Here is a 26,734-nt window from a genome sequence, read left to right on the forward strand (position 1 = left end):
AAGAGTGAGGTGAAAGTGAAAGCTGGAGTAAGGGAGAAAGCAACTGGTTTGCAGATTGTTTGGTAAGGGTGACTGGAAAGTGATGGGGAGGTGGCTAGTTGTGCCCATCACAGCTCCAGGGACTGGCAGGGGGCCTGGTGGCTTTCCACTGGTTGCCTGCAGCCCTGCCAGTAGACATCTGCTGTGGCCAGCTCCAAGGCAATGCCAGTGGCTCTGACAGGGCTGGAGGACAGGGTGTGGGACCGGCTGCTGGCTCTGAGCAGAGAGCTCAAGCTCTCTCCGTAACTTTTATAGACACTGGGGCTGAAAATGTCACCCCTTAGGAGCAGGTGATGAAATACATTTCCCAGTCATAAGCTGTAAAGTCACAGCTACTTCATCATTACTTTTTAAAGAGTTTCCTTCTGCAGTTCCTGGGTATCCAGCCAACAACCTGTGAATAATTAGAGCTGACAGAGATCTGTTTCAAGGCACGGGGTCGTTTTCTGGACCCAACTGCCCCCTCTCCTTCTCCCATGGTCTGCTCAGTCCTGCAAGACACAAAGCTCTATAACCTTGACAAAAGAAGCTAAATTTGTGCTTAAGCACAAAGAAGTTACTGAAACTCCAGAAATGCTCAAGCTTAAGCCAATGTAGAAGTGCTTTATTAGCTCTGGATATAAGGCTTGGTACTTAACACAACTGCTCCAAGGAGTTATTTAAGAGCATGGCCCAAGTCATGGTGCAGAATGACTTCTGGGATGCCACAGCATCTGTTTGCCATTGAGTACCTGCATTCACAGGAGCTGCACAAACAACCTACCAGGGAAGGAACTATCAGAGCAGGGTTTTGGCTGAATAACCAGCTACATAACAAAGAGGAGCAGCCAGTCCCTGGAGGCCATGTGCCTTCATGGACTATAAATTTAAGAACCTCTGCCATAAGAAAAGCAGGGGATTTTATTTCCACTTGCTGATGAAAAGGAAGGGCTGGGCTCTGGTTTTTAATTTGCCTATTTGCATTATTAATACATTCTCTTGCAAATAACGCAGCTAACTGCTCTGAAAAGCATCTGTACAGACACAAACTTAGCCACCCCTGCAGCCCTTGTGGGAAGTAAATCAGGATTTATCACCCCTATTTTGCAGACAGAACAGACACTCAGAGTGATACTAAAAGCTGTGACCTGCAAACAGCTTTTACCAAGCGTGACACAGGGAAGCTCACGGGTGCCCCAGGTAGGAAAGGCAGCCACCAGTGACAGCAGGGTCTGCAAATAACACACACAACTCTCTGGAAACCAGAGGAGTTGCATCACTGTGCTCCTTGGCTGAGTATGAGGCAGAGGGGAGACACAATTTGCACAAGGTCACACTATGATTTCAGAGCAGGGCCGGGGCTGCCCCTCAGGGATTGCCCACCTTGCCCACAGACAGAGATGCTGGTGCTGGCGCGGGGGAGGACGTCCTTCCCGCCGAGCTCTGAGCTGTCAGTGTGATAATTAGCCCTTAAATAGCAATATTGATTATTTTTGTGATCCTTTTTGCCTATCCAATAGGCCATATTGCCCCTGTGAAGTATAGCATGAAGCACCATTTCAGCCCAGCCAGAGCCTCCCCCGCCGTGCCCACAGCCACTCTGCCGAGAAGCTGAGGGTCAAGCCTCGGCACAGACTTGGCAGGGGGGGAATATTTGCCCATCTCCTGAGTTTTCAGAGGTCTCTGCATGTGCCTGCTCCCTTGCTGCCAGCTGTTGGGGATGGGAGCTGAGCACCCCACAGCCACACAAGCCCTTTCCCAAACTCCTTGCCCTTGCTTGACAATCCAAGAGCATCTGGATCGTCACACACACACACGGCTGCCCCACGCAGCACTGGCTGCCAGCCCCGATGCTCTGCAGCTGAGATGTAGAAAGCTTCAGCTCATCTCCAGCTGCTGGAAAAGCTTTTAAAAACTTTAAAAAAACCCAAACCCCAAGGAAAAAAGAAAAACACAATAAAAAAGGAGCAAGAAACCACAATAAAGCAAGGAACCAATGTAATGACTTCTGAGTTTTGTTGGGCTTTTCTCTTTTTCTCCTCTGTCCAGAAATGACAAAGGGGAGGAAACACAAAAAAACAAACCCAACCAAACCTCAGGCAAAGTATCAACAGGTCAAAGACTAAAATACAGTTACAGAAAGGAGCCAAGCAAATTTGATCTAGCCCAAAGCTCATGTCAAACGCAGCTAACCAAACCAGGAGGCTGAGTGCACAACTGCTGCATTAAGCTTCTTATGTACAGTTTTCATATATATATATAATATATATATAAAAAATACAAAAAGTTATCTTGGAGTAATGTTAAGAGTGTGACAAGGGCAAAGAGGGGGGAGAAAAAAAGTGGCAGAAGCCAGGAAAAGTCAGAACTGCCTCTAGATTTAGTGGATGGTTTTCCAGGGATGCTCACACCAAGCTTGGCTGAGCAGGCTCTCTGAGTCAGCCTGGTGTTAAGCACACACTTAAAGCCTGAGCAGGATTTAAGATGTTACTTAAGAGTTCCACAGAACAGAGTTGCAATGCTGAGCTCGAGTCCCAGCCCCTGCTCCTGCTGCCAGGGGATCTGGCCAGGTTTGAAAGCAAGACCAGCTTCCAGGCTTGGGGCCAAAGAGGAGGGAGATGGGGGAAAAAAAGGGAAACTTGATAAAAGTGCTAATTAAAGTATAAATGGGTTCTGGATGTTGGTTTGGTCAGTGTCACAGCCTTAATGTTATTTCCATGATCTCTTCTTTTGTACTTAATTCCCTTTACAAGAAAAGCAAAAGCAAAAGCAAACCACGGATTATTAAAAAACTGATATTATTTGCCCATGAAATGGGAACAGTTCATAGCTCATCAAGTCTGGCAAGGAAATAAGTTCTCATTCAGGTTTTTATTTGATTTCTTTGCTTTTTTTTTTTTCCTTTTTCTTATTTTTTTTTAAAAAAGAAGTGTATTATGTCCCCAACAAACTGGAACAGCTCTGAAAGAAGAAAGAACTGGTCCACTGCTCCAATATTTATATCATCATCTTCTTGCTGTGGTTAAAATTAAAACAAAACAACCAAAAAAAAACAACCAAAAGAGGTTTGTACAGATTCCATCGACCAGAAAACCCTCTGAAGTAGTGAAGAGCCTGCTGTCTGCTTGGGCAAACACGGGATGGACCATTGGTACTGTAAAAAAAAGGATGTGCTCAAGCTGACAGAGAGGAATGGCTCCATCAGGGCTCTCTCTATTTGGTATCAGTATCTCTTGGCAGTAGAGGCCATTGCTCTGCTATGGATGGTCATAGTTACACATTTGCTCTGGAAAAAAAGAAGTTACTGTGCATGCATAACAAGCTGATTGCAAACATTAACCACTCAGCATCGTCTGTTTGTGTCTTCCAAAACATCAGAGGAAAAGGAAAGAAGAGAAGGCCCATCTGCACAAGAGGGACGTTGGCCACGTTCTGCTTAAATAAATAAATAAAAGAAGACACGGAGTCACTCGTGAGTTACAGAGCTGCAGGTGTGCAAAGGAGCAGAGCACAACCTACTCCTGCATCCCTGGAGCTCGAGGAAGCCAAACCAGCCAGGAGCAGAGGGGATGGGATGGGGAAGGACGGAGGGAGCTTATCCGCTACTTAAGAATCACCGAGGGAAAACTGTCGCAAAGGCTGAGTTTGCTTCCACTTTGCAACCAAGGGAAGGTGTTCACAGAGGGCTTCCAAACCCCAGAAAAGAGGGGCTCTCAGGCACAGGCAGGACTTTGCCGGGGTGACGAGGTGCTCGCAGGGGGCGGGCGCGGGATGGAAGGATTAAAGCAAGCAGGAGGCCGGCTCGTCCAGCGAGAGACACCGCTCCTGGCACTGGGTCTACATTCGATACATTCCTATGTTCTTGCAGTTAAATCTTTGAAGAACAACCTATTTAATTTTTTTTTCCTATTTTATTATTTTTTTTAAGTCCCTTTTTAGAAAAGTGCTTTGCTGGGTTCTGCAGGAGGGAGGGATGCTCGAGACTCACTCTCTCTCTGGAGTGACAATTCTCTCTCTCTCCCTACGAAGGAACCTCCCCCTCCTCAAGGAAGTGCTAGTTTCATTTACAAGTTCAGGGTAAACAACAACGTTTCTCAAATGTAAAGCAGTCTCAACTGTTTAAAGCACAACCATAGGCAACCAGAGGGATGCAAGAAGTCAAACAAAAACCCCAAAATAAACCACAAGCACTTTGCGAGAATTAAATAAAGCATGTAATAAATACGAATCATAAACTTCTGTACACAGGAGCAAGGGTTTGGTTTGTTTCTGTTTCTTTTCTTTTTTTTTAATCATTTAATCAATATATATATATATAAAAAAAAAAGTTTTTCTGTTTCTTTTGTTTTCAGTGCATCTTCTTTCCTCTTAAAATGCTTAACCCTCTCCTTTCTGCATCTCTCAGGCCCATCTTTACGCACACCGAAATGGCCAAAAAAAAAGGACAAGGTCTAACAAACCCCCTTTCCAAAAAACTCTAAAAAAATATTCACAGCCTCAAACAGTTTTTGTACATTTCAAGCAACAAAAGGTATAGAAAAAGGCACAAGTAACTGCATACATGTGGAGATAATACCAGACTGGGACAAAGAAAACCAGGAATCTTCCGTGGGTTTGGTCATTCACTAGAGTGCTTCTTATAGCGATGATTATACTAAAGGAAATAGTGTTGAAAATGTCTGTTGATTTTACATAGGAAGCCTAAAGGTGGAACAGGTGGTGGAGGCTTAAGTACTTCCCGTGTTTTCATCCACCTTTTTTTGAGTTTGACCTAAATCTGCATGCTCTAGGTGTGGACTGCTCTTCCTGGAGCTTCCCCCTTGGCGACCGGGCTCTCCGGAGAGGTTTCTCCTCCGGACGGAGAAGGGCTGAGCGTGCGAATGGCTGGGTGAGGGCTCTGAGAGGCAGCCCATGCTGCTGCTTCGGTCCAACGGCTGGGAGGGCAGGTCTGAGATGAAAGTGCAGGATGATTCAAAAGAAGTGCTCGAGCTGCCAGATTGCTTCTTGCCCGTTTTGTTCAAGGGTTCTTCCCCGCTTGTCGAAGGCTTTGGAGAGTGCTCGTGGGTTGTGCTGGGGCTGGCTGGGGATGCCGAGCAGCCCGCCTGCTCTGCATGGCTAGACTCAGCCAACATTTTTACCCTGTATTCCTCCTGCTCTGTCTTTTGCTGAAGCTCACTAGTCCTTGTTTTCTCTTCTAAGTAACCGCTGCTCGTAAGCTCTGGGGACAACGTGTACTTAGAAACCTTTGCAACCGGGGAGACGGAGGCTGACGGCGGCTCCCGTGGGACCTGCGGCTCCTCGTCCCTCTCGGGAGCTCGGCTGAACTCTGTGAAGCTGCTGCCACCAGAGCCAAAGTATCCTGCCTGCAGGGACACGACTGAGCTGGGCACCAAGCTGGGATGGGTGCTTGGCCTTGCCTGGACCATCTGGATGCCCCCAATGGGAATCATAGGATATGGCGTCCTCGTGAGCTGCTGCGAATGCAACGGGAGATGGCTGAAGACGTTCTCCTCCCCTCGGCTGGGAGCGTGGACGTGTATGTCATGAGGTGACTGCAAGGGTCTGGAGTAGACAGGCTGCGTGACACCAGGTGAGCATGTTGGGCTTCGTGGTTCTATCTTCTGCACCGAAGAGGGAAAAGAAACAGCTCAGTGAGTGCAATGCACAAGTTGCAGCATAAGCACCGTAAATGCTTGCTACAAGTATTGGTTTTCTTAAGATTTTATTCTAATGTGAGGGAGAGCAATCAACCAAAGAAGATTTGGACCCCCAAACCATTAAGATTAGGAGCAACACAACCCACAGTGTGTACAAATACACCCAGAGCCTGCTGGGGCACAGATCAGGGCTTTGCTTCAGGCTCGGATCATTATATCATCATGGAATGGTTTGGGTTGGAAGAGACCTTTAAAGGTCACCCGTTCCAACCCCCTGCATTGAGCAAGGACACTTTCAAGTACAACAGGTTGCTCAGAGTCCCATCCAACCTGGCCCTGACTGCTTCCAGGGATGAGACAGCTACAGCCTCTCTGGGCAGCTTGTGCCAGTGCTTTACTGCTCTCATTGTAAAAAATCCCTTCCTCAGGTCTAGGCTGAATCTGCCCTCCTTTAGTTTAAAACCATCACCCCTTGTCTTATTACCAGAGGTGCCTCTGAAACCTTGGCAGAGGATGACATTGTTTCCTGCTGAGCTGCTTTAGATCCCCTTCGGTAAGTGGGGTTTCTGAGAGCCCAGAATGATGTTTCTTATTTTTACTGTATCTTAAAGCAGGATGACATCCTTACTAATTGCAAGGATGGTTTGGAGTGAGAGAGAGCATTAACTCCCATTTGACACAAAGCACACCTATCAGTGTGATCCCCAACCACCACCCTCATGGTGTGGTCTGTAGAAATCAAAGGTTAAGACCCTACTATTTTACCTTTTCCTCTTTCTCTCTCGGTGCTTCACATAGTTTCCTAATGTACATCATGGAGAGATATGTGGCTAAACAGAAATGGATTAATTAGTGATGAGGTTATAACTAAACCCCTAAACAGGACTCCCAAGAAGAGGAAGCAACAGAAACTGAAAACTATTAAGATGGGGTTAGCTACAAACTTTGAGGGTTCACTGTAGGTCATATTTCTTTGTGGGATTAAGGAGAATTGCCTGACCCTGTGAGCTGGATCTCTACAAAGAGGCGACAGAGAAAAGCAGCAAAAGAGAAGAAGAAGGAAGCAAGAGCCACTGAAGGTAGTGTACACTTGGTCAGCAGTTACAAGCCCAAACAGTTGCTAAATCGCACTTATCCACACAAAGTCTTGTCAGAATCACTACAGGGATGCTGGGAAACCCCAATCAGATCACCTCAACAGTGCAAAAGCTACCAGACAGAGACAGTACCTACTGCAACAGCCAGTGGGAAGAGAGCATGGTCAGGCCTGATGCCCAGGCTTGTTAGAAAGCTTTACACTGAAGATAAGCCAGGTCATCTCCAGGTTTCTAAGCAATGCAAAGGGCACCAGTTTTGGGCACAGGCCACCAGTTTAGGATCTGATAAATCCACCTCTGATCTTTCTGTCTCTTGCAGCCTTGCCAGGAACATAATTTTGCAACAAAACCCCAGCTGTCTATCTCACTGATAAATGGAGTTTTCTGTTCAGTTCTCTATTGTTGCTTTGGAGGCACATGAGAAGAGCAACAATGGTGACTTTGGGTGCATAAAAGGAGCAGGAAAAGAGAGGAGAAAAGTATGTGTGTGACAGTGCAAGATAAAAGGTGTGAACAGGCAGATAAGCAAGAGGACAAATATTGTCTCCTACTGTGGACTAGTGAGCTAAGGGGATTTGCTACAAGTAATGGCAGTGGGCAGTCTTCCTGACAGAGATGCTTTAGAATTGAAGGACCAGAGTTTCCACAGCGTTGAGATTCACCACAAGAAGTTAATTGATAGGAAAGGGAAAAGGAAGCAAAAGTTTGGACCTAAACCAAAGGATAGTGTCTGAGAACACTCATAGTGAAAAGCAGAAGGCAGGCAGCACCAAAAGATGTTATCATAGACGTGGAGGACACGCACACTGGGCAGCGTGGCTTTTCTGGAGAAGACCTGGGTCAGCATCTGCCGTGACAGGTTCTCCAGGGGTTGTATAAAGGCCTCTCTCTTCCCAGTGCAGTCCCTAAGGGCTCCAGTCTCTCCTCACACCAGTTTCACAGCAGAGTAACTCCAGCAACTGAATCTCATGTTCACCAGCATAAATTACAGGAGAGCCAGGCACTTCAGTAGAAATGGGAATTGTTCCACCAAACTCGCCGTCTAATTTGCCTGCAGCAGTGGGAGGAGCATGCAAATTTCCTTTAACCATTGGATTTGATATGTCCAGCAGAGACATTAAATAATTTTCTGGACCCAGTAGGAAACACCTCTCTGTGCTGAAGAGAGAAGTGAGATGAAATCAGAGATGTCCAAACAAACATTTCTCAGCAGTTAAATCTAACAGAGTTGGCTACACATGTGCACAGCCCAGGGGCTGGCAACAGAGTGCAATGGCTTGTTCAGATCAGGTTCAGGTCAGTGACCAGTGACAGCTTCACCCTGGTTGGTGAAATCTCAGAAATGGGTATGAAATTCCCATTCCCAAAGGTTTCTTAGGGATAACTAGTCATGACCAAGCAGACATCCTTACTGCTTGTCTCAGCAGGAGACTGGTTGGGTCAGGAATGTAAACAATCCCTTGGAGAAAGGGCAACTTTATTTCTCTTCAACTGAGATGGGTAGGACCAAAACGGGTGCAAACCCCACTGTCCAGAGTCACTTTGTCACTGTCACTGTGCCCTTCTCCATTGCAACCTTCATTAAGAACATATCAGAGAACAACCTGCAGGGACTAGAGGACAAGAGGGGCTTGAACTTACCAGCTTGGACTCGTAGAGCTGTACGTTTTTGCCAAAGAACCTGTGAGGTAGAGGCATCGAAGATAATATCCCATGCTGGGCTTGATATGAGCTTTGAAGTTTGTCATCTGCTGCTGATTTGCTAGTACCAGGCAAGTCCTCTTTCCCAGGGGATGGATACCTGGATGACTCTGAACAGCCCGGAGACAAGACTTTCTTCAGCGATAAATATCTGACCGATGACATCTCTCTGCTTGGTGACGAGTGCCTCACAGGGGAGACTTCTCCTTCTGGTGGAAGGTATGTTCTTGGGGACAGCTCTCTTCTGGGGGAAAGATGCCTGCTGGGCGACAGCTCGAGTCTTGGTGACACACATCTCAGTGGAGATGCCTCTCTCCTGGGAGAGACACGCTGGCAAGGGGACAACCCTCTCCCTGGAGACAGGCACCTTAGAGAAGACAGTTCTCCAGTTGGTGAAAACCGTTTCGGTGACGTTTCATTTTTGGTTAATAGGTGCTTTCTTGCTAGCATTGGTCTGCTGCTGCCACCACCTCTGCCAGAGTCCTGGCTTGGAGACCACCTTTTCCTTGGGGAGGTGTCTTTTGAGGTTGGCAGGTCCATAACTAAGGACATCTGCGGCCTTGTGACAGACTCTCTCTCAGCAGAAGCCAATTGTTCGGTGGAGGTCAAAGCTGGTCTGTGGAGACTCAAGAAGCTGTGGCACACAGCAATGTCACTGCTGTCTGCTGACCACTTTGTTTCCAGCCCTGAGGAGGAGGCCTGCTGGCCTTCACCTACTTTTTGGCTGCTGGGAACAGTTTCTCGGGATACGGACAATGCTATTTCAGTGCCTTCCTCTTGAGAAGATGGAGAGCCACCTGAAGAGTGCAGTGGGAGGGCGGTATGTTTGACCTCTGGCAACTTTAAAGGTGGCTCATCTTGGCTTTCCTCTTCCTCCTCATCTTCCTCATCTTCGTTGTCATCATCGTCGTCAGATTCCTCTAGGTCTGAAAACTGATGTTCCTCTATTGGCTCAGATCCCTCCCGCCCCTCAGAGTCCTGGAATAGGTCTTCACTGGTTCCTGAAGGGATGAGCAAACACAAAGAGTGTAAAGCACACATACAGGGGCTATATTTGTGCTGAATCTGCTCAGAAGTTCTAAGGGGACAAGAGGAGAGGGGACTCAGCTATTTCCTAGGTCTGATCATCTCACACTTTGAAGCCTGCAGCCTTGCCCTCTGTGCCAACTCCACTCCTGATGGACCCAGTAGGTCCCAGTAAATCTCACCATAGAGAACTCCTGCTCTACCCTAATTGTGATTCCAGCCATTGCTCTGTCAGCACACACAGCCATCCATCCCTGCCTCTGCTCTGCCCCTTCACAGACCCTCTAGAAACGCAAAAAAGGCTCTCAACAGATGAAGAAAACAGCAGCACTGCTCTCCTTTGGTGGGCTCTCTATGACTATTTGCTTCAACAGTATCCACAAAATACCTAAAGCTGCCAAGGCTGGTGGGATGGCTGCTCCCACCCTCCCTGTGCTGGGCCTTTTTCTGCCCAGACTACATGAGCACTAAACATTAGCAAGACAGGACTTTTATTAAAAAGCAAACAACAGGGTTGAAAGAACCTCTGTGGATATTTTCCCTTACTCTGATTAACTCTGGTTTATGATGCAGAAGGTTCTTTGTGGCAGAGGTTTCTCCTGTTTGTCTGTGCAGCAGGATGGTTTGTCAAGAAGAGCTTGTGGACAGTGAGGAGTCGACAAAAAGCAAAATGCTGAAAGGATTTGAGATGTATTTGCAGGTAAAAATACAGCATCTATCTTCTACTTTGAGAGGCAGCAGAAGCGTTGTGAGATCACTTCCAGCCTCCTAAGCAGGTTGCTGCTGCTGACCCGCTGCTCTGGCACTGCACAGAGGGAAATCTGCATTTCCCCAGGCCAGATGTGCAGCAACCTGAGGCTGCAGAAATGCAGCCCAGAGAGGTCCACTGGGAACAGCCACTGGATGTCACTGTAGCTCAACAAAACCACACTGTCACCAGGCTTTCCTGCAAGTCCCCACTGCTCCGGAGGGGCTTAGAAAAGAAGCTTCTCAAACTCGGTGCCAAAGCAGCAAGACAATGGGTGCAGAGCTGCTGGGACACTCAAATCTGTGAAGTGTTCCATATTCTTTGCTGCCCAGGGAGCTGGGGGAGTCTCCAGTCCTGGAGGGATCCCAGAGCTGAGGTGCTGAGGGCCAGGGGTTAGTGCTGGGCTGGGCAGGGTGAGGGCAGGGCTTGGATTCAATGGGCTTAAAGGGCTTTTCTAACAGAAATGATTCTGTAACATGCTTGGGCCCTGGCTTTGGAAGAAGAGTGCCCTCATGTTGCTTTAACACCTGGTGAACTAATTGCAGCACCACTGGCCTCTTTTCCTTGTCAGTTCAGCCTAGGACACCACTGCTCTCCTGATGAACACTGAAATGGTTTTCCATTTAGAGCTGTCATCTGTCAGCAGGATGAGCTGGAGGGAAAATTAAATGGAGCTAATGCTCAGGCTGGAACACACCTCCCTGCAGCAGGCAGGGTGGTTTTCCAAAGGGGACATGGCCACACAGTGAGAAGTCACTGTGTTCTATGGACAAACAGTCTAATTCTTGTTTACTTTTAATAACAAGGCCTTACCAGTAAATGCTCATGAAGGTGTTGGCATTACCAGTGAAATAAGACCAGTGAAATAATTTTAGCATGGCTGATTATCCATCCAAGAGTCAGCCTGAAATGCATCTCATTGTCCTGTCTCGTGACAGGACAAGAGGAAATGGGCTCAAGTTTACCCAGGGGAGGTTGAGGTTGGAGCTGAGGCAGAACTGTTTCCCTGAGAGGGGTGTCAGCCCCTGTGCCAGGCTGCCCAGGGAGCTGGGGCAGTGCCCAGCCCTGGAGGGATCCCAAAGCCCTGGAGCTGAGGTGTTGAGGGCCAGGGGTTAGTGTTGGGCTTGGCCTCAATGATCTTAAAGGCCTTTTCTAACCAAAATGACTCTGTGATTCTATGATTTGCACCCCACTCTACTTCACAAGTATCTGTGAACTAGTTCATAAAGCAAGACCTACTGCAGAACTCCCACTGCACCAAGCCAAAGCCAGCAGCTCTCCACCATGAGGCTCCTTTGCATTGTGAAATCCTTGGACAATGATGGTGTTTGCTGGACCCAGGATCCAGTGGTGAGTTGCCTGCAAACTCCCAAAGGATCTGAGTTCAGAACAAATACTATTCCAAACCATCAGTTCTCCCAGCTGTAGGGTGAGCTGTGCATATTTCATGCTTGGAAAAAGGAATGCATTTTACTACCAGAGCTATGAGTTGGCCCCGGTCACACAAGGGACAGGCGCTGGTCAGGACAGAGAGCAAGGTCAGGAGTATGGAGTGAGGGAAATGTGAAGCCAGCTCTGCATTGGAGAGTTGTTTGCATTTGCCACCAAGAGAAACATTTCAGTGAGTCCTGGGACAGCCCAAAGGGAATTTGCTTTGGCCTCCTAACACGCTCCTTGCAGGCAGAAGGAAAACTCAGACTTGAGCCCTGGCTTCTGGGAACTGAAATGCGTTTTGCTGAGCTTAATGTGCAGAGAAAGGGCAAGTCAGGAGAAGACAGAGAGGGAGGGAAAGGGGGAGAGAGGGAGATAGTGAAAGTGTGCCCTGGCAACAGCTTCATCTGAGTGTTGCACTTCATCACACATGTATTATTCCAAGGTTATTCTACCAAGCTGGTGTAATCACACCAAGGAAAACCCATGCAGGAGTGAAGAACTACACTCCCAACTCCTTTTACAGTGACATCCCTTACTTTCTCCTGGCCTTTAAACACAAAGAAAAACAATCAAGTGAAATATAACTCTAGTTTAAAACAATTCAGGGAGTTTTTGGAACTGCTGTTCCCTCCCTGCCTGCCCCCAAAGGAAAGCACAGCAATCTGTGCTGGTTTGTGTCACATGGAAATTGTCAGTTACAGGTCTTTTTAACAGCTTTTAAATAATTCAAATAGTCCTTTCCAGGCTCTGTTCTGAGCCTCTTTGCAAAGGAGAAGATGCTCTGTGCTTACACAGGGGAAGGCTCTTTGCAATCCCCTCCTCTGGGAGCAGTGGCTGCACGATCCAGCTGTGAGCTCTCATTTCTCATGCACCTTTTTGCCACTTTTACCTTATTTTCTCATCCATCCAAACAGCCCCAACCATTACAGGACAAAATAGGATTTTATGACCATCCTCTTGGCTGCTTTATTTAGTATTTACTTGGCATTTGTGAGCTATGGGGCTCCTAACTCAAGAGGCAGAATATTTGAAAGTCCAGTGTTAGCTTTTACCAGGTGAAAAAGGAGATGTAAGGAAAGAAAGGAAACGTCCTCTGACATCACACCTTCCCATTTGCACCTTCTGCATTCCTTCCTGGTAAACCTTCCCCTTTACACTACCACAAATGGTCTTCATCAATGGGAGGAAATGCAGACTGTGTATTTTTTGTGATTCTAAAATTACACAGGTTACTTGCATAATGCAATAAAGTCCAGACAGCACAACGTGTTCCAGCCAGCAGCTGCACAGCCAACAGCAGCAACGGGAGACGAGTCCCTTCCCAACACTAATGGGTTCCTGTCCTCTGCAGCCCATGTAGGGTCTTTCCTCAGAACAGGCCTCCCAGCTGATGGTCCCATCCTTTCTGCTTAGTGCTTTCTGCTTAGCTGACCTGGGGGTGCAAGGCAGAGCTTTCTTGGGCTTTTGTTGGGATTTATCCTCTCCCTCGGCTCTGCCCTGCTGAGGCCTCATCTGGAGTCCTGTGGCCAGCTCTGGGCTCCCCAGCTCCAGAGGGACAGGGAACTGCTGCAGAGAGGCCAGTGCAGGGACACCAAGATGCTGAGGGATGGAACATGTGTGTGAGGAGGAAAGGCTGCAGCCCTGGGGCTGTTCAGCCTGGAGAAGAGAAGGCTGAAGGGGGATCCCATCAACACTTACAAGGATGTAAAAGGTGCACATCAGGAGGATGAAATTACACCTTTTTTTCTGAAGAAGTGTCAGTGGTACAGGAGGAGCAAGTCCTTTGGTGCTGAGGTGAGGGAGCCCTGGCCCAGGCTGCCCAGGGAGGGTGTGGAGGCTCCTGCTCAGGAGGTTTCCAACCCCACCTGGACACATTCCTGTGCCCCTGAGCCAGGGGAACCTGCTTTGGCACGGGATTGGGCTGGATGAGCTCTGCAGGGCCCTTCCAACCTTCAACACTCTGGGATTCTATGATCTGTTCTTTCCATGAAGCCAAAGGCTGAGACCAGCTCAGCCTCACCACCTGCCAGACCTCTGTTTTGCAGCTTACAGCCTGGCCCAGCTCTCACATGGATCACACAACACACTGCTGAGTGCCCTGTTATTAACCCTGTATGAGCCCAGGGATGGCTGACTGAAGGAGAGCAGGAATGAAGGCATTCCCCTGGCCTGGTGCAGTGATCCCTTGCAGTGCTGTCCTCAGAAGCCTGCAATTACACCTAACAGAGACAGGACTTCTGATTCACGGGATGTTCAAAAGTGACATTCAATTAATATGATTCATTAGTTCTAACTTACTATAATGGAAAGGTTTAAAATAACAGTTGTTCTTTCAGAGCCATGCAAGCAGCATTTCAGGTGCCAGTTGCCTCTTTCCCTGTCTAGCTTTGATCTGCAGAAGCATCACCAACAGGTGGTATAAGAGCAGAGACAGACTTCTGGAGACCATCAGCTAATCAACTATTTTGGGTGAACTCCTGGGATGAAGGATTTCTCCAGCAATCCCATACCACCCAAAACATTTTTCCCTCGGGGCTGCTACTGCAAAACCCCTAACTAAGTTTTCTTTTTGCTGTGCTCTCCTTTGGAAAGGCCACAGACAAGTACAGCATGTGTCTGCCTGATGGAAAGGTTGCTCTGAAGAGCTGGAGAAAAGCCAAGAGTTCCAGCAGATTTAAAAAGAAGAGAGTCATCCCTTGAGGCAGAGCAGAGTGCTGTCAGCCAGGTCAGATATCTTTGGCTAGATGTTTATCCTGCATGGCCTGGAATAGCCCTTTGTCATCCCTGTACATGTCAGGAAAGGCACTGTGAAAGAGAGCACAGGTGTCTGGTAATGCCACAGGGCTCTTTCTTTCTCCCATGTCCTTGTCCCCTGACCACCCTGAAAGGGCATGGCACTGGGGGGTCACTAAGATTTGGGACTGGTGAACCAGAGGACTTCTCAGATATATCCCACAGGTTCTCTGCTGACAGGTTGAGCCATGATCTGTTCAGGTCAAGGAAAGCTGCTCAGCCCTCCAAGCCAAATTTATACCAGGACAGTGATACGAGTCCTGAGCCTCATCAGATTGCTCTGCATGTGCACATCTGTGCCTTCAAAACAGGGTGACCACACTCAACCTTCTCTGCAGGAATGCTAATTCAACAACTCAGAGTTTTTATGGCAGTGTGGTAGATGGCCTGAGCCACACGTGTCCTGTGGATGGCTCCTGCAGTTTCAGCTGAGATGGTGGCATGTCAGTGCCTGCAAACGTCCCCAGCATGGTTTAATGAACCAGTGTGGATACCTCAAGGATGCAATACACTGCTGGACACAGCACTCCTGAGCTCTGATATCCAAAATCTGAGACTTGAAGCACCTCAGAGGCACCAGTGGCCAAGGGCTGCATGGTGGGCAAAGCCTCCACAGCCCTGCAAGCCACCTGCAGCACGAGCTCTTCCCATGGCACTAAAGGCTGCAGTTGCAGAACAGCAAACTGATGCCACCATGGGCTACCTACAGAAACACACTTGGTGATTGTTAGTAACCTGCATGGAGAGAGACCTGGCAGTGCTGGTTGATAGCAAACTAAACCTGAGCCAGCAACGTGCCCTCGTGGGCAAGAAGCCAATGGCAGCCTGGGGGCAGCAAGAGAGTGTGGGCAGCAGGTCAAGGGAGGTTCTGCTGCCCCTCTGCTCTGCCCTGCTGAGGCCTCATCTGGAGTCCTGTGTCCAGTTCTGGGCTCCCCAGCTCCAGAGGGACAGGGAACTGCTGCAGAGAGGCCAGTGCAGGGACACCAAGATGATCAGGGGATGGAACATGTGTGTGAGGAGGAAAGGCTGCAGCCCTGGGGCTGTTCAGCCTGGAGAAGAGAAGCCTTAGGGGGGATCTCAATACAACTATTTAAAAGCTGCATGTGAAGAGGATGGGGCAGCACTTTTTTTTGTAGTGTTCAGTGACAGGACAAGGGGTGATGGACATCAGCTGGAACACAAACAGTTCCATTGGCACAGGAGGAGCAAGTCCTTTGGTGCTGAGGTGAGGGAGCCCTGGCCCAGGCTGCCCAGGGAGGGTGTGGAGGCTCCTTCTCAGGAGGTTCCCAACCCCACCTGGACACGTTCCTGTGCCCCCTGAGCCAGGGGAACCTGCTTGAGCAGGGGCTGGGGCTGGAGCAGCTCTGCAGGGCCCTTCCAGCCCCCACCACTCTATGATTCTTTGATGAAGCAGGAAGCATTTGACACTGCCCATGTCCCAGGAACCAGCCCCTTTCCCAGTAAAGCCTCTGATGGACTCAGCCCCAGCAGGGGATGGGGGTGATAAGCTCTGTGTGTTGTTCCTGCTGAGTTAACATTCCCTGGCTCCCTGTGCTGCCTCCAGAACTTGCTCAGCTGATGTTCACTTTATAAAAATAACCCTAGCACCGTGTGTTCCATGAAGTTCACTTTAACCCATTGTCAACAAACCCTTGTGGGCTGTGGCAGAATGAACCCCAGGGACGGGAGAAGCAAAACTGGGAGACAGAGGGTGAAACATGAAAAGTACTAAAGAGCTGCCTTCATACCGGCATTTCTGTGGTGGCAGCAGGAAGGGTCAATGGTGTCATGACCAGCCTGCAATGGAATGCAAACAGAAAACACCTTCCTGCTCTGTGGCAGTGTTTCATCCAGGAATACACCCACTGTGACAGTCAGGCCTGGGCTCCCACAGCCTCAGTTCCCTCCCCAGTGGGTACGTGCAGCATTTCCAATGAGCACAAACCACCTGCTGAACACAAACACGTGTGTGACCCAAATTTTCATGAGATTTGCTGCCCTGCAGGCTTCTTCCCCATCATTCCTGTGCTGCAGCTCCAGCCTCAAATACCCGAGGTCTTGCTAAAGGAAACAGAAAAACAATCATTAAGAGCATCCAGCTCTTCCCTGGGGACACATAACCAAACCCTTCACAGCTGTCACAGTGCAGCCACCAATAATCTGGGTAAAATACCTTTTTCTAGCTTAAATAACTAAGTATACATGAGGCTTCCTCATGTACTCCCAGCTTGGAGATCTCCCTCCCTTTTCTGTCTGTATTTCTGATGGAGACAGGAGTGCTTATGGTCACCACACTCCTACCTGACACTGCCCAGCCTTCCAAGAGGAGACTTGCTTCTTGGGATGACTTCAGGGAAACTCAGCTGCAGATACTACAAACTAGGGTGGAAATTACTACATAAGAGAGTCTTGCATGCTTTGCAAAGAACAGACAGACTGCTGAATTGAGAGAGCCTCGGACAGACCGTGTGTGTGTTTGTGCATAAGGAGATGAAAGAAATAAGCAGGTGAGTCAGGGTAAACGTATCATCTTGTAAAGCACTCAGAATAATGCCATTAAATGTCAAAGCAACATGCTATTTTAGTTTTGCTGGCTCTTTCCCTACTGAGAAATCTTCCAGATCATTCCTGACCTGGGTGATTTACCTTCAGCCTACGCATGGAAAAGACCCGTGGGAGCGAGGGATGAGGGAAGCAGCTGCCCCCTTGCTGCTCACAGTCCATCCTGGTATGGTGAGACCTCCAGCAGTGCTGCAGGGTCCAGGATGGGCATGTCTGCAGAGATGGGAGCAGCTCATGCATGCACAAGTCCCTCCAGACACACATCAGGTTTGCACCAGGAATTTGGAGCCTCCTGGTTCCAGTCAAAATGGTAAGAGGGGTGGGTATGTCACCAGAGGATGATCCTTATGGAAAAGCCCTTCTCTGGAGGCCCTTTCAGAAGGAAAGTGTTCCCCAAATCATTAATACTCCTGTATTGCTGGGCTATGCAAGAACATCACCACAGCCTGCATGGGGCACACACCAAAAGGTCACTTCTACACTCATGCTCAGGACTCCATCTCCAGTAAAATACACTCAGATCCTAACCAGGGATTAGACTGATTTTTCTCCTTCACCCACCAGCAAGTGCTTGCAGCAGCAAAGTGGAATTTCACAGCCTCATGCTAAGTATCCTCAGGAGTGGGCCACATGTTGCTGCTTCAGAGACTCTCTCAGGCCAGGATAGACCCTGGCTCTTTCAAAGCACAGCAGCCAGGCCTCTCAGCTCCCTGCTAGAGATATCCCAAAAGACCAAGAAGCACCTTCTCATGCCACAGATCCACTATTTATTATTATGTATTCAGTCCACTTGCAGAGCTCTGGGCCAAATGCAGGATTCTCCCAATCCCATCTCTTTACTCCTACCTCTGCAGCCAACCAAAATACTTCAGACAAGCATGTACAGCCCTCATCAGGGAGATCTGGGCTCAAGATTGTCCCATGGATGCAGCCCCATAACCCACTGCATGCCAGCAGAAATCCTCCCTTGGGTGCTGGAAGGAGCCTGGGGTGAACAAAGCTGCTCCACATCTTTGAAAGGGTCATCTGCAGAGCACATCTCTTGCCTGAATGGATATTGCCCTCTCTTAGGAGCAATAGCAGGTTTATAATGTGAAAGCTTTTACCTTCCTCGGCTTCCAGATCCACCAGTGAAGATACCAACACGCCCATCTCCTGACATTTTTTGCTGTGGGCCTTTGACTTCATGTGTTTAGTCAGATTCCCTGAAAAGAAGCAGAAAACACATTTTGGTCAAAAAGGCTCTTCTTTGGGGATTTTAGGTTTGTTTTTTCTCCTGTTTTTCATTTTGCAAGCTCAGCAGTTCCAAGTTAATAGTTTGGTTTTGAACTGGACATCAGTGTCCTCTGAATCTCCCCAGACCAGTATCCATCTCAAATACCCCGTGACACGAGGCTAATTCTTCCCTTTGGTTCCTTTGCTGCTGCACAGGGGTGGAAGAAGAGGTGCTGGCAGGGCTGTGTGGGCTTTCAGGTATTTTGCAACCTGTATAAAACACAGTCAGGGTCCACACTGGAGTTTGGGAAGAGGAAAAGGCATGGACTGTGTTCAGCTGTGATGGTGCAGCAAAGAAAATGGTAACAAAAGCAGGGAAGAAAAACACATCTCAATCCAGCATCATCCAACCTCACCCCAGCACACAAGGTCTCAAGACCTGGAGGTGAGGAGCTCCTCAGCACCACAGGGCAGACTGGTACCATCAAAACAAGGGCTCGAGATGCCAGCAAGAGGGGAAGACCTTACAATCACCCTCTTCCTGCAGTAGGATGGCTCAGATGCTCTGGCATACCCTCCAGTGCCAGGCAAAAGCTCTCAGAAGGAGCCATGGATACCCTCTGAACCCCTGTGCACCAGGGTCAGTCAGCACTGAGGAAACTTGCTGAGCACTAAATGGGGCTTCCTCAGGGCTGGGATGGAAAAAGCAACCTCTGCAAGGGGAAGGCTGGGAAGTGGGGGCATTGGTTACTGCTCTGAGCCAGTGTGATGGGATAACTCATGGGCATGCTGGTCTCACAGGGGACCTCTCCAATTGTAACTCACAAATTATGGGCTGGTTAATTAGACAGCTATTAACCCTACTTATATCCAACACTGAACAAAGGGGAACCTTAGTTGAAGGGGAAAAGGTGGGTAGGTGGAACAGAGGGAAAAATAAAGGCCAGGAGAAACAAAGAAAAAAATGTCCCTCTTTTCCCTTTCCTCAACCAAACCTCTTTAGGGGCTGAACTGGTGGATGAGAAGAGTCCTGGGCCCTTGCTAAAGCTCCACCAAGGGCTGTTTAATTTCCCAGCACAGCCCAGGAGCTGGCTGAGCACCCCAAATTCACTGCAGCAATACGATGAGCCATCAGCCTTCCTGCTAGCTAACACCTGAGAGTCCTGATGAACATGAGGCTTGTTTCTCTCACCAAGGAAAAGAATGAATTCTCACATTTTATTATAACCTTCAGCTGAGGAATGAGGTCCCTCAGCTGGTAATCCACAGAGTCCCCTGGTCCCTGAGCTGGGTGAGAGTATAGAGGGCCTCTATCAACCTCTCCTCCTGCTGGTCTGGATAGTATAAATAAATAAACAACTATTCATTGGAGCAGAGAATTACCCATGACACCCTCACACCTCAGAGGAGTGCCATAACCATCTAGCTACCCAGTCAGTTTCTCTTTTGCTCATGAATTATTTATGTAGCTCACTTTATATGAAATGGAACAGCTCCAACAGGAACGAGACAAAGGTTGACTCTATATCCTTGTGTATCTGGCATCCAGGTAGGATGTGGATTCAATGGATATTTAATAAGTTAAATGTAGCAAAACAGCTCCAATAAGACAGATTTATTATTTTTAAACTTCATGCCTACATACCCTTAGCCCCATGGTCAGGACACTCAGGTATGAGGAGGAGGCCAGCTTGGCTCAGGCCCTTGCTCTGAATCAGACCTCTCTTTCTCCACTTTGGACCAGGAGTTTTGTTGTGGACCCAAAGACACCCAGTCAGACAAGAGCATGCTCCCATGGACACCTCTGCTTCCAATGAATCCCCTCTGTTTTAAAGTGAAACACTGTTCCACCAAAAAGCATCCAACTAATCCAAATTAAGGACTCGTGGAACTGGGATTTTGGACCTAACTAGAAAAAAGGACAAACTGACCAAGTCTGTTGAAATCAAACCCTGGTGCTGCTGCCTGTCTATAACAGCACATCACATCTTGGCTGGCAAAATGACCCATCTTTGCTCAGTTACCACAGCAAAATCCCTGACTGGATTCCCTCCAGTAATAACAACAAACACAGAAAATAAGCCCAAGTAAATGCCTGGTGTGAGCTGGGGGTTGCTGGTTAATCTGTGGCACCTCAAGAATTCAGCTGTGATCCCCATGGTGGGAACAGTGGGGAGTGGAGGTCCAGCAGGCATTCTGGTGCTACCAGTTCCACAAAACATGCTCATAAATTCACTGTGCTACATGCATCTGGTTTTGGCTAAACCAGGAGGTCATAACATTAACTACTGAGGGGTGAAGAGAGTGGGGGAGAGCTGTAAATGCAATGCTTTGGGTAAGACTGAGGCCACTCTGTACTTGAGGGAAGATCTCTGGTCCTCAGAGGCACACAGTGGCCACTTTGGCCACTTTAGATGTCTGAAGGCTGGTTACAGACACAAGTCCTTCCCGCTGCCTTAGCTCCAGTGCTGTTTGCAGTGGACACACACTCTCCCTTGGGCTGCTGCAGAGAGCCCAACCAGATGGTTTGGCAGCTCTGTGCCCATCACACCTCTGCTCTCACTCAGCTCCACCCTGAGCAATGGTTTGGGTTGACCAGTTCTGCCAGAAACCATCAGTGTCACTTCCTTCTTTAATTTCTTTCACTGGAGGCAACTTTCCTTGTGCAAGGCAAGGCCATGGCTTCTCTCCTCCTTCCCACTCAAGCTGATCACGAGGTGTCAGATGGAAGACACCACATAGGCAACGTCACACCCCCCCACCACCATGAATGAGTTCATGCAAAACACCAAAAGTTCATAGCAAGTGTCACTTTCTTTCCCCTTCTACTTTTTTTCTACTCTGCTTTCCATCTTCCTTCCTTCTCATTAGGTTAGGTAAGGTCATATCCACACACATTAAGCCTGCAGAGCTCTGGGGTTGCATCCCCCTGAGGCACAGTCTATCCATACACAGCACCCTGCACACACACCAGGAAAAAACCCCAACAAGTGGGGATGTTGCCATCCTTTGAGGGAAGGGACGCTCAGAGGGATGGATTCTCATCTGACCTAACTTTGCATCATTTTAAGGAAGTTAAAAGCTTGAGGCTTATTTACATCAGCTGAGAAGCTGAGTTATCATCCTGGGAGCAATTCAGACAACAATGATATTTATCTTACTAGGGTTCTTCTTACAGTTTGTGTTTTTATAGACCCCTTAATTAATGCTGGCAGGGTTAAATGCTCAAGCCCTTCAGCAAATTTCCAGTAAAATCAACACCACTTTGCCTCAGGAAGAACTGCATAGGAATGCCACAAGGAAGGAATCACAGCTACTTGTTGCCTTACAGAGTTTTGGCTCTGAACTTAAAGAAAAACCCAAAACTCCAAACCAAAAAAAACCCCACCTAGGATTTCTTCCTTGGAAATGCTGCAAAAACCCTGTATCTGAAGGAGCAGGAGAGAAACCAGCAGGAAGAGCAGCTGGATTGAAAGCACAGAATATGTCTGTTGACTCCTAGGCAGGTAAGTGGTCCTCAGCAAGGATTATCTACTAAAAGGTGTGAAATAAAGTGCCTATATTGAAATAAATTCAGGGATCAGTGGAAGTCATGACACACACCCCCAACCTCAACTATTGCTGCATTGGAGGAGCACACACAGTATCAGCAAAGGTGTCTCCTTATGCCTGCTTGTAACTATGTCTTACCAGCTGCCTAAGCTCTTCTGATGTCCTGAGGTCTTATTCTGGACCCAAAGCAGCTTAAATACTTGTGTTGTTTTGAGAAAGCTAAAACTCTGCTGTTCTAAAAGCACTTAGAGCAGCTTAAGAGGGGCTAGAAGTGATTTCTCAGTTAAATTTAAAGAGGGGAATTAATTTACCAGACAATGTATTAAATGTGGTAGAGTCAAAGCAAAACACAGGGACCAGAAGTACTAAGATTCCTGGGACAATTCTCCTGTCTGTACTGGGCACACACACCACACCTTCTATTTCTCCTTTCAAAAGTGAGCAATTGAACCACAACAACAACGAAAAGCCCCTCAACAAAATGACCAACAGCAGGACCCCAGTTTCCAGAGTGACACTGTGATGCAAATGCTCACAGCTTGCCAGGACTTCGGTGTTTTCATACTCCTCTTTTAAAACAATATGCAGAGAGCTGCTGAATGACAGAGCCCAGAGGCTGGGATCAATGGCACAGAATGGAGTGTGAGGCCTGTGGCCAGTGGGGTTCCACAGGGATGGGTTCTGGGGCCAGTCTGGTTCAACATCTTCATCATCAACCTGGATGAGGGGACAGAGGGACCCTCAGTGAGTTCCCTGCTGGCACCAAACTGGGAGCACTGGCTGATGCACCAGAGACTGAGCTGCCAGTCAGTGAGAGCTGGGCAGGCTGAGAGTTGGGCACAGAGGAACCTGCTGAGGTGCAACAAGGGCAAGTGCAGAGTCCTGAACCTGGGAAGGAACAACCCCATCACCAGCACAGGCTGGGGGTGACCTGCTGGAGAGCAGCTCTGCAGAGACAGACCTGGCAGTGCTGGGTGAGAATAAACTGACCATGAGCAGCAACGTGCCCTCGTGGGCAAGAAGCCAATGGCAGCCTGGGGGCAGCAAGAAGAGTGTGGGCAGCAGGGCCAGGGAGGTTCTGCTCCCCCTCTGCTCTGCCCTGCTGAGGCCTCATCTGGAGTCCTGTGTCCAGTTCTGGGCTCCCAGCTCCAGAGGGACAGGGAACTGCTGGAGAGAGGCCAGTGCAGGGACACTAAGATGCTGAGGGGACTGGAGCATCTTCCTTGTGAGGAAAGGCTGTGGGACCTGGGGCTGTTCAGTCTGGAGAAGAGGAGACTGAGGGGGGAGCTCATGAACAGTTACAAATATCTCACTGGTGGGTGTCAGGAGCTTGGGGCAGCACTTTTTTCTGTAATGTCCAGTGACAGGACAAAAAGTTCCATTTAAACATAAGGAAAAACTATTTGAGTGCTGAGGGGATGGAGCCCTGGCCCAGGCTGCCCAGGGAGGGTGTGGAGGCTCCTGCTCAGGAGGTTTCCAACCCCACCTGGACACGTTCCTGTGCCCCTGAGCCAGGGGAACTGCCTGGACCTGATTCTCTGATGCAAGGAGAGCTACTCTGTGACTTGCAGACTCCCATTCCACTGTGAGACACACTCACACACAGAGAACCAGCCACAGGCCAACACTTTTCATCCCAGATAAACCCTTGACGTATGTTTTATTTGTGTCTTAAATAATGCACAGGCCTTGATTTAGGTCTTGATGTGGAGATAATGTCCGCAAGTGAGACTCTATGTAAGGAAAAGCTTTAATTTATATAATCTAATGGGCAAAAGATTACAATTTGTAAAAATGTTGTTATTATCTGTTATACTTATTGATTTAAAGATTAAAGGAGAGCACCTGAACAACTAACCTGCTGCCTGTATTCACAGAGGCTATAAAATATCAGTCATCTTCTGGATCAAGCCTATCAGCTTATGTTAGCCAAAAACTAATCTTCTAGAAAGGTACCCAGGCTCCATGTGCAGACTTCAAAATACAGAGAATTAGCATATTTCCCATTGAGGCTTGTACTGAAACTTTAGAGCTGCACTGTTTTAAAACATAACAGCTAATATTTCATCTGGGTTTGTCAGCCTTACTCCAGCCCTCCTTCCTCTTTTGTTTTTTACCTTGCCCTGGTAAGTTAAAGAGCCCTTTTGCTCACTGTGTTTCACCTCCTGTCTGGATCACTGGGTCATTCTCTGTTCCCAGCATCACAGCTCACATCACATTGTGCAAGGGAGAAGGCAGCAGGTTCCTGAGCACAACTCTGTCCTCAACCCATCAGAAGGTTGTGACATCCCAAGGAACCAAAGCCTCCTCTCAGCAATGGCTCCACGGTGATGCTTGGACCCCTCCCCTTTGTCAATCACTAAGGAAGGGCCCCAGAACACACAGGGTACAGGGACATTTTGTAAATGTATATATCAATCTGCTCTGTTATAACAGCAATTAATTATTTTGGAGCTTTCTATCTGTTGGACTCACTCTGTAGTTTCCAGAGGAGCCTTAGCAGAGCCCTGAGTCTGCTACAGCAGTAATAACAATAAACTGTGCAGCCATAACCTTGCCTTTAAGGGGCTGAGGGTGTAATGCATTTAATATATTAACATGTTGAATAACCTCAGTGCCTGTCATGAGCTGATTTAAGGAACTGCAAACTAATTTGTTAAAGGAAGACTACAGCTGAGGACATGAAGAAGTCTGGTGTCTGGAAAGTGTGAGTGGACTAGACTATCAAATGGATATCTCCAGCCAACAGGCACTCATGTCCTTTACACAGGCACCTTTTAAATTAATATGAGGCTCCTTGTCCCTTCTGACCTCCAAGCAAAGGCAGCAGCATCACCACAGTCAGCTGCTCCATACACTTTGTCCAGAAATTATAAGAAACCTTCAAGTAATCAGGATGTGAAAGTCTGATGTGAATCTAAACGAGAACAGAAAGTAGCTGTGGAAAAGGGTAAGGTCTGCACAGGAGGGGAATTAATGTGCCAACACTGAGCCACAGCCCCAAGTCACCCAAGAGAAAGAGTGAAGAAAAGGGGCTGTGGTTCCCTTGAGTGTCTCGACGTGAGTGACAAGGAAAAGCTTGCAGCTCCTGTGTCCCCTCTGGGAAAGTGGTCAAGGGAAAAAGCTCTCCCTGACCTTCCTGAAAGGGAAAATTGTTAGACTGTAACTTTTTCTTCATTTCCTTCCTGGGAAGAAAACAATGAAGAAGTTGCTTAACCTCTTTCAAACAACCTCTTGGAGGCCACGGTAACAAACCTCTTAGGAGAGCACTACTACAGTGGAGGTAGAGACACCTCATTAGAGAGGCACATTCATCTCTGGTCCAGAAACATAAAATCAAATCAATCTTTACAAAACAAATTTCCAAGACTGCTGTTTCCCCTCAGCTAAGGGAGCTCACACACACACAAAAATAAATCTCATGGATTTGCTTTAAATTAATCAACATTTTGGGTTCTGTAACCCAAAGGAACAGCTTCTCTCCCAGTGACAGCAGTGCACAAAAAGCACACAAGCAGCATAATGAGTGAAAAGGGCAAAAATACTTAAAGCTCTTTCTTTTGCAAAAGTTTTCCCAGTTCTTGGAACACAGATATGGATTTCTGGAGCGGGTAGCAGGGGGCAGAGGGGGTTGGTGGTGGTTGCAGAGTACATTTTAACCAGAGATCCTCATTAAAAAGAATCATTTAAAAAAACACCCCATTTAACTGCTTCCAGCCTGCTTGAGAGCATTAGATCATGCTGGAGAAACCTACCACAGCCAAAAGGAAGACAGCTCCACAGCTATCCCCTTTGAGTTTACACTGAAGGCTAAAATTAGCTCTGGAAAGTTGATTTCTAAAAGACCTTCAGCTCAGCTTGTATTTTTTGCAAGTGCAGTTCAGTAGCAAGAGCTTCAGCTTCTCCATCCTGCAGTTAATTGTGGTTGCAAAACTGCACAGCAGGAAGGAGGATCCTAATGAATCAGGGCACAAACAATCTTATTCTTGTTCTCTGCAAAACAAGCTGTGAAACACCGAGTTCTGCAGACCTCCTGGACCTCCAGTTCCCACCCCATCACCAACAGCAGCGATTCTGTAACTTAGGCTTTAACTGATGATTTTATCAGCACACAAAGCTGATCTCTTTTCTCACTTTCCACCAACTCTTCCAAAAGTCCATCAACAAAGCAAACAGCTTTTACCCAAGTGCTGCAATGTGGAGTATAAGCATGCCCACAGGACACAACCAGGGCTCTGACTGTCACCCCCCTCCAGCAAAGAACCGTTTCCATGCAATTCCAAGTTACCATTGTGCAACTATTTGCCCCCAAAAACACTGTTCCAGGGAAGTTCTGCCCTCACATGCATCCATAGGCAAATGGGTAGTTTTGCATTCAAATCCTATCACCAGACAGGTTTTTGGAAGGAAGCATTTCCATGCTACCTTCCTCATGCAAGTTTCCTGCCAAGATGAAGAAAGGAAGTCCCTTAGAGGCAATTGTCTATCTGCAACATGCAATCGGCACAGTCAGTGCTGACAGTTTGTGTGCTTCAAGGGAGCAGAGATGAAGAGCAAAGCAGCTAGAGAGATGGTGAAAAGGATGGTTTGATCGCAGCACCCTGAATAAAAGCCTAACAGAAGCATGGCAGAAAGCAAGGTGAAGAGAGGGAAGAGGCTGAATGGATTCACCTCTCAAAGGAAAACCTCAGAACAAAGTAACAAAAGCAAGAGGGGAAAGAGACAGAAAATGAATCAGAAATAGCTCCAGGCTGGGAGAGAGAGAGAGAACTGTCTCTTGGATCTGCTGCATGTGTCTAATGAGAATTTGGCCTCAAATTCAGTATCACTTCCCCATGCTGCCATACGCCTAGTGATTACCAGCACGTTGCTACCCAGAAATCACCCTCCAGCTTTACCAACAAAGCCATCAGCTCTAGGCACTGCCCACC

At 47.9% G+C, this 26,734-nt stretch overlaps 1 protein-coding gene across 3 annotated transcripts in view; it reads right to left on the reverse strand.

The window, feature by feature from the left end:
* Window positions 1-680: 680 nt before the first annotated feature.
* The window catches only part of HIVEP3 (HIVEP zinc finger 3), a 279,924-nt gene continuing 253,870 nt past the window's right edge, over window positions 681-26,734 (reverse strand). For 2 of the 3 annotated variants that reach the window (XM_062014452.1, XM_062014451.1), the window contains exons 8-10: window positions 18,143-18,241; window positions 8,414-9,474; window positions 7,584-7,930 (exon numbers count right to left, since the gene is read on the reverse strand). In XM_062014452.1, the coding sequence (XP_061870436.1) occupies window positions 7,856-7,930; window positions 8,414-9,474; window positions 18,143-18,241 (1,235 nt within the window). In that variant the 3' untranslated portion in view covers window positions 7,584-7,855. Of the gene's footprint in view, window positions 5,640-7,583; window positions 7,931-8,413; window positions 9,475-18,142; window positions 18,242-26,734 lie in introns of those variants that run through there. The other variant, XM_062014453.1, reaches the window with a different exon arrangement.

The sequence above is a fragment of the Colius striatus genome, chromosome 24, assembly GCF_028858725.1.
Source record: "Colius striatus isolate bColStr4 chromosome 24, bColStr4.1.hap1, whole genome shotgun sequence".
In the NCBI taxonomy this organism is placed as follows: domain Eukaryota; kingdom Metazoa; phylum Chordata; class Aves; order Coliiformes; family Coliidae; genus Colius; species Colius striatus.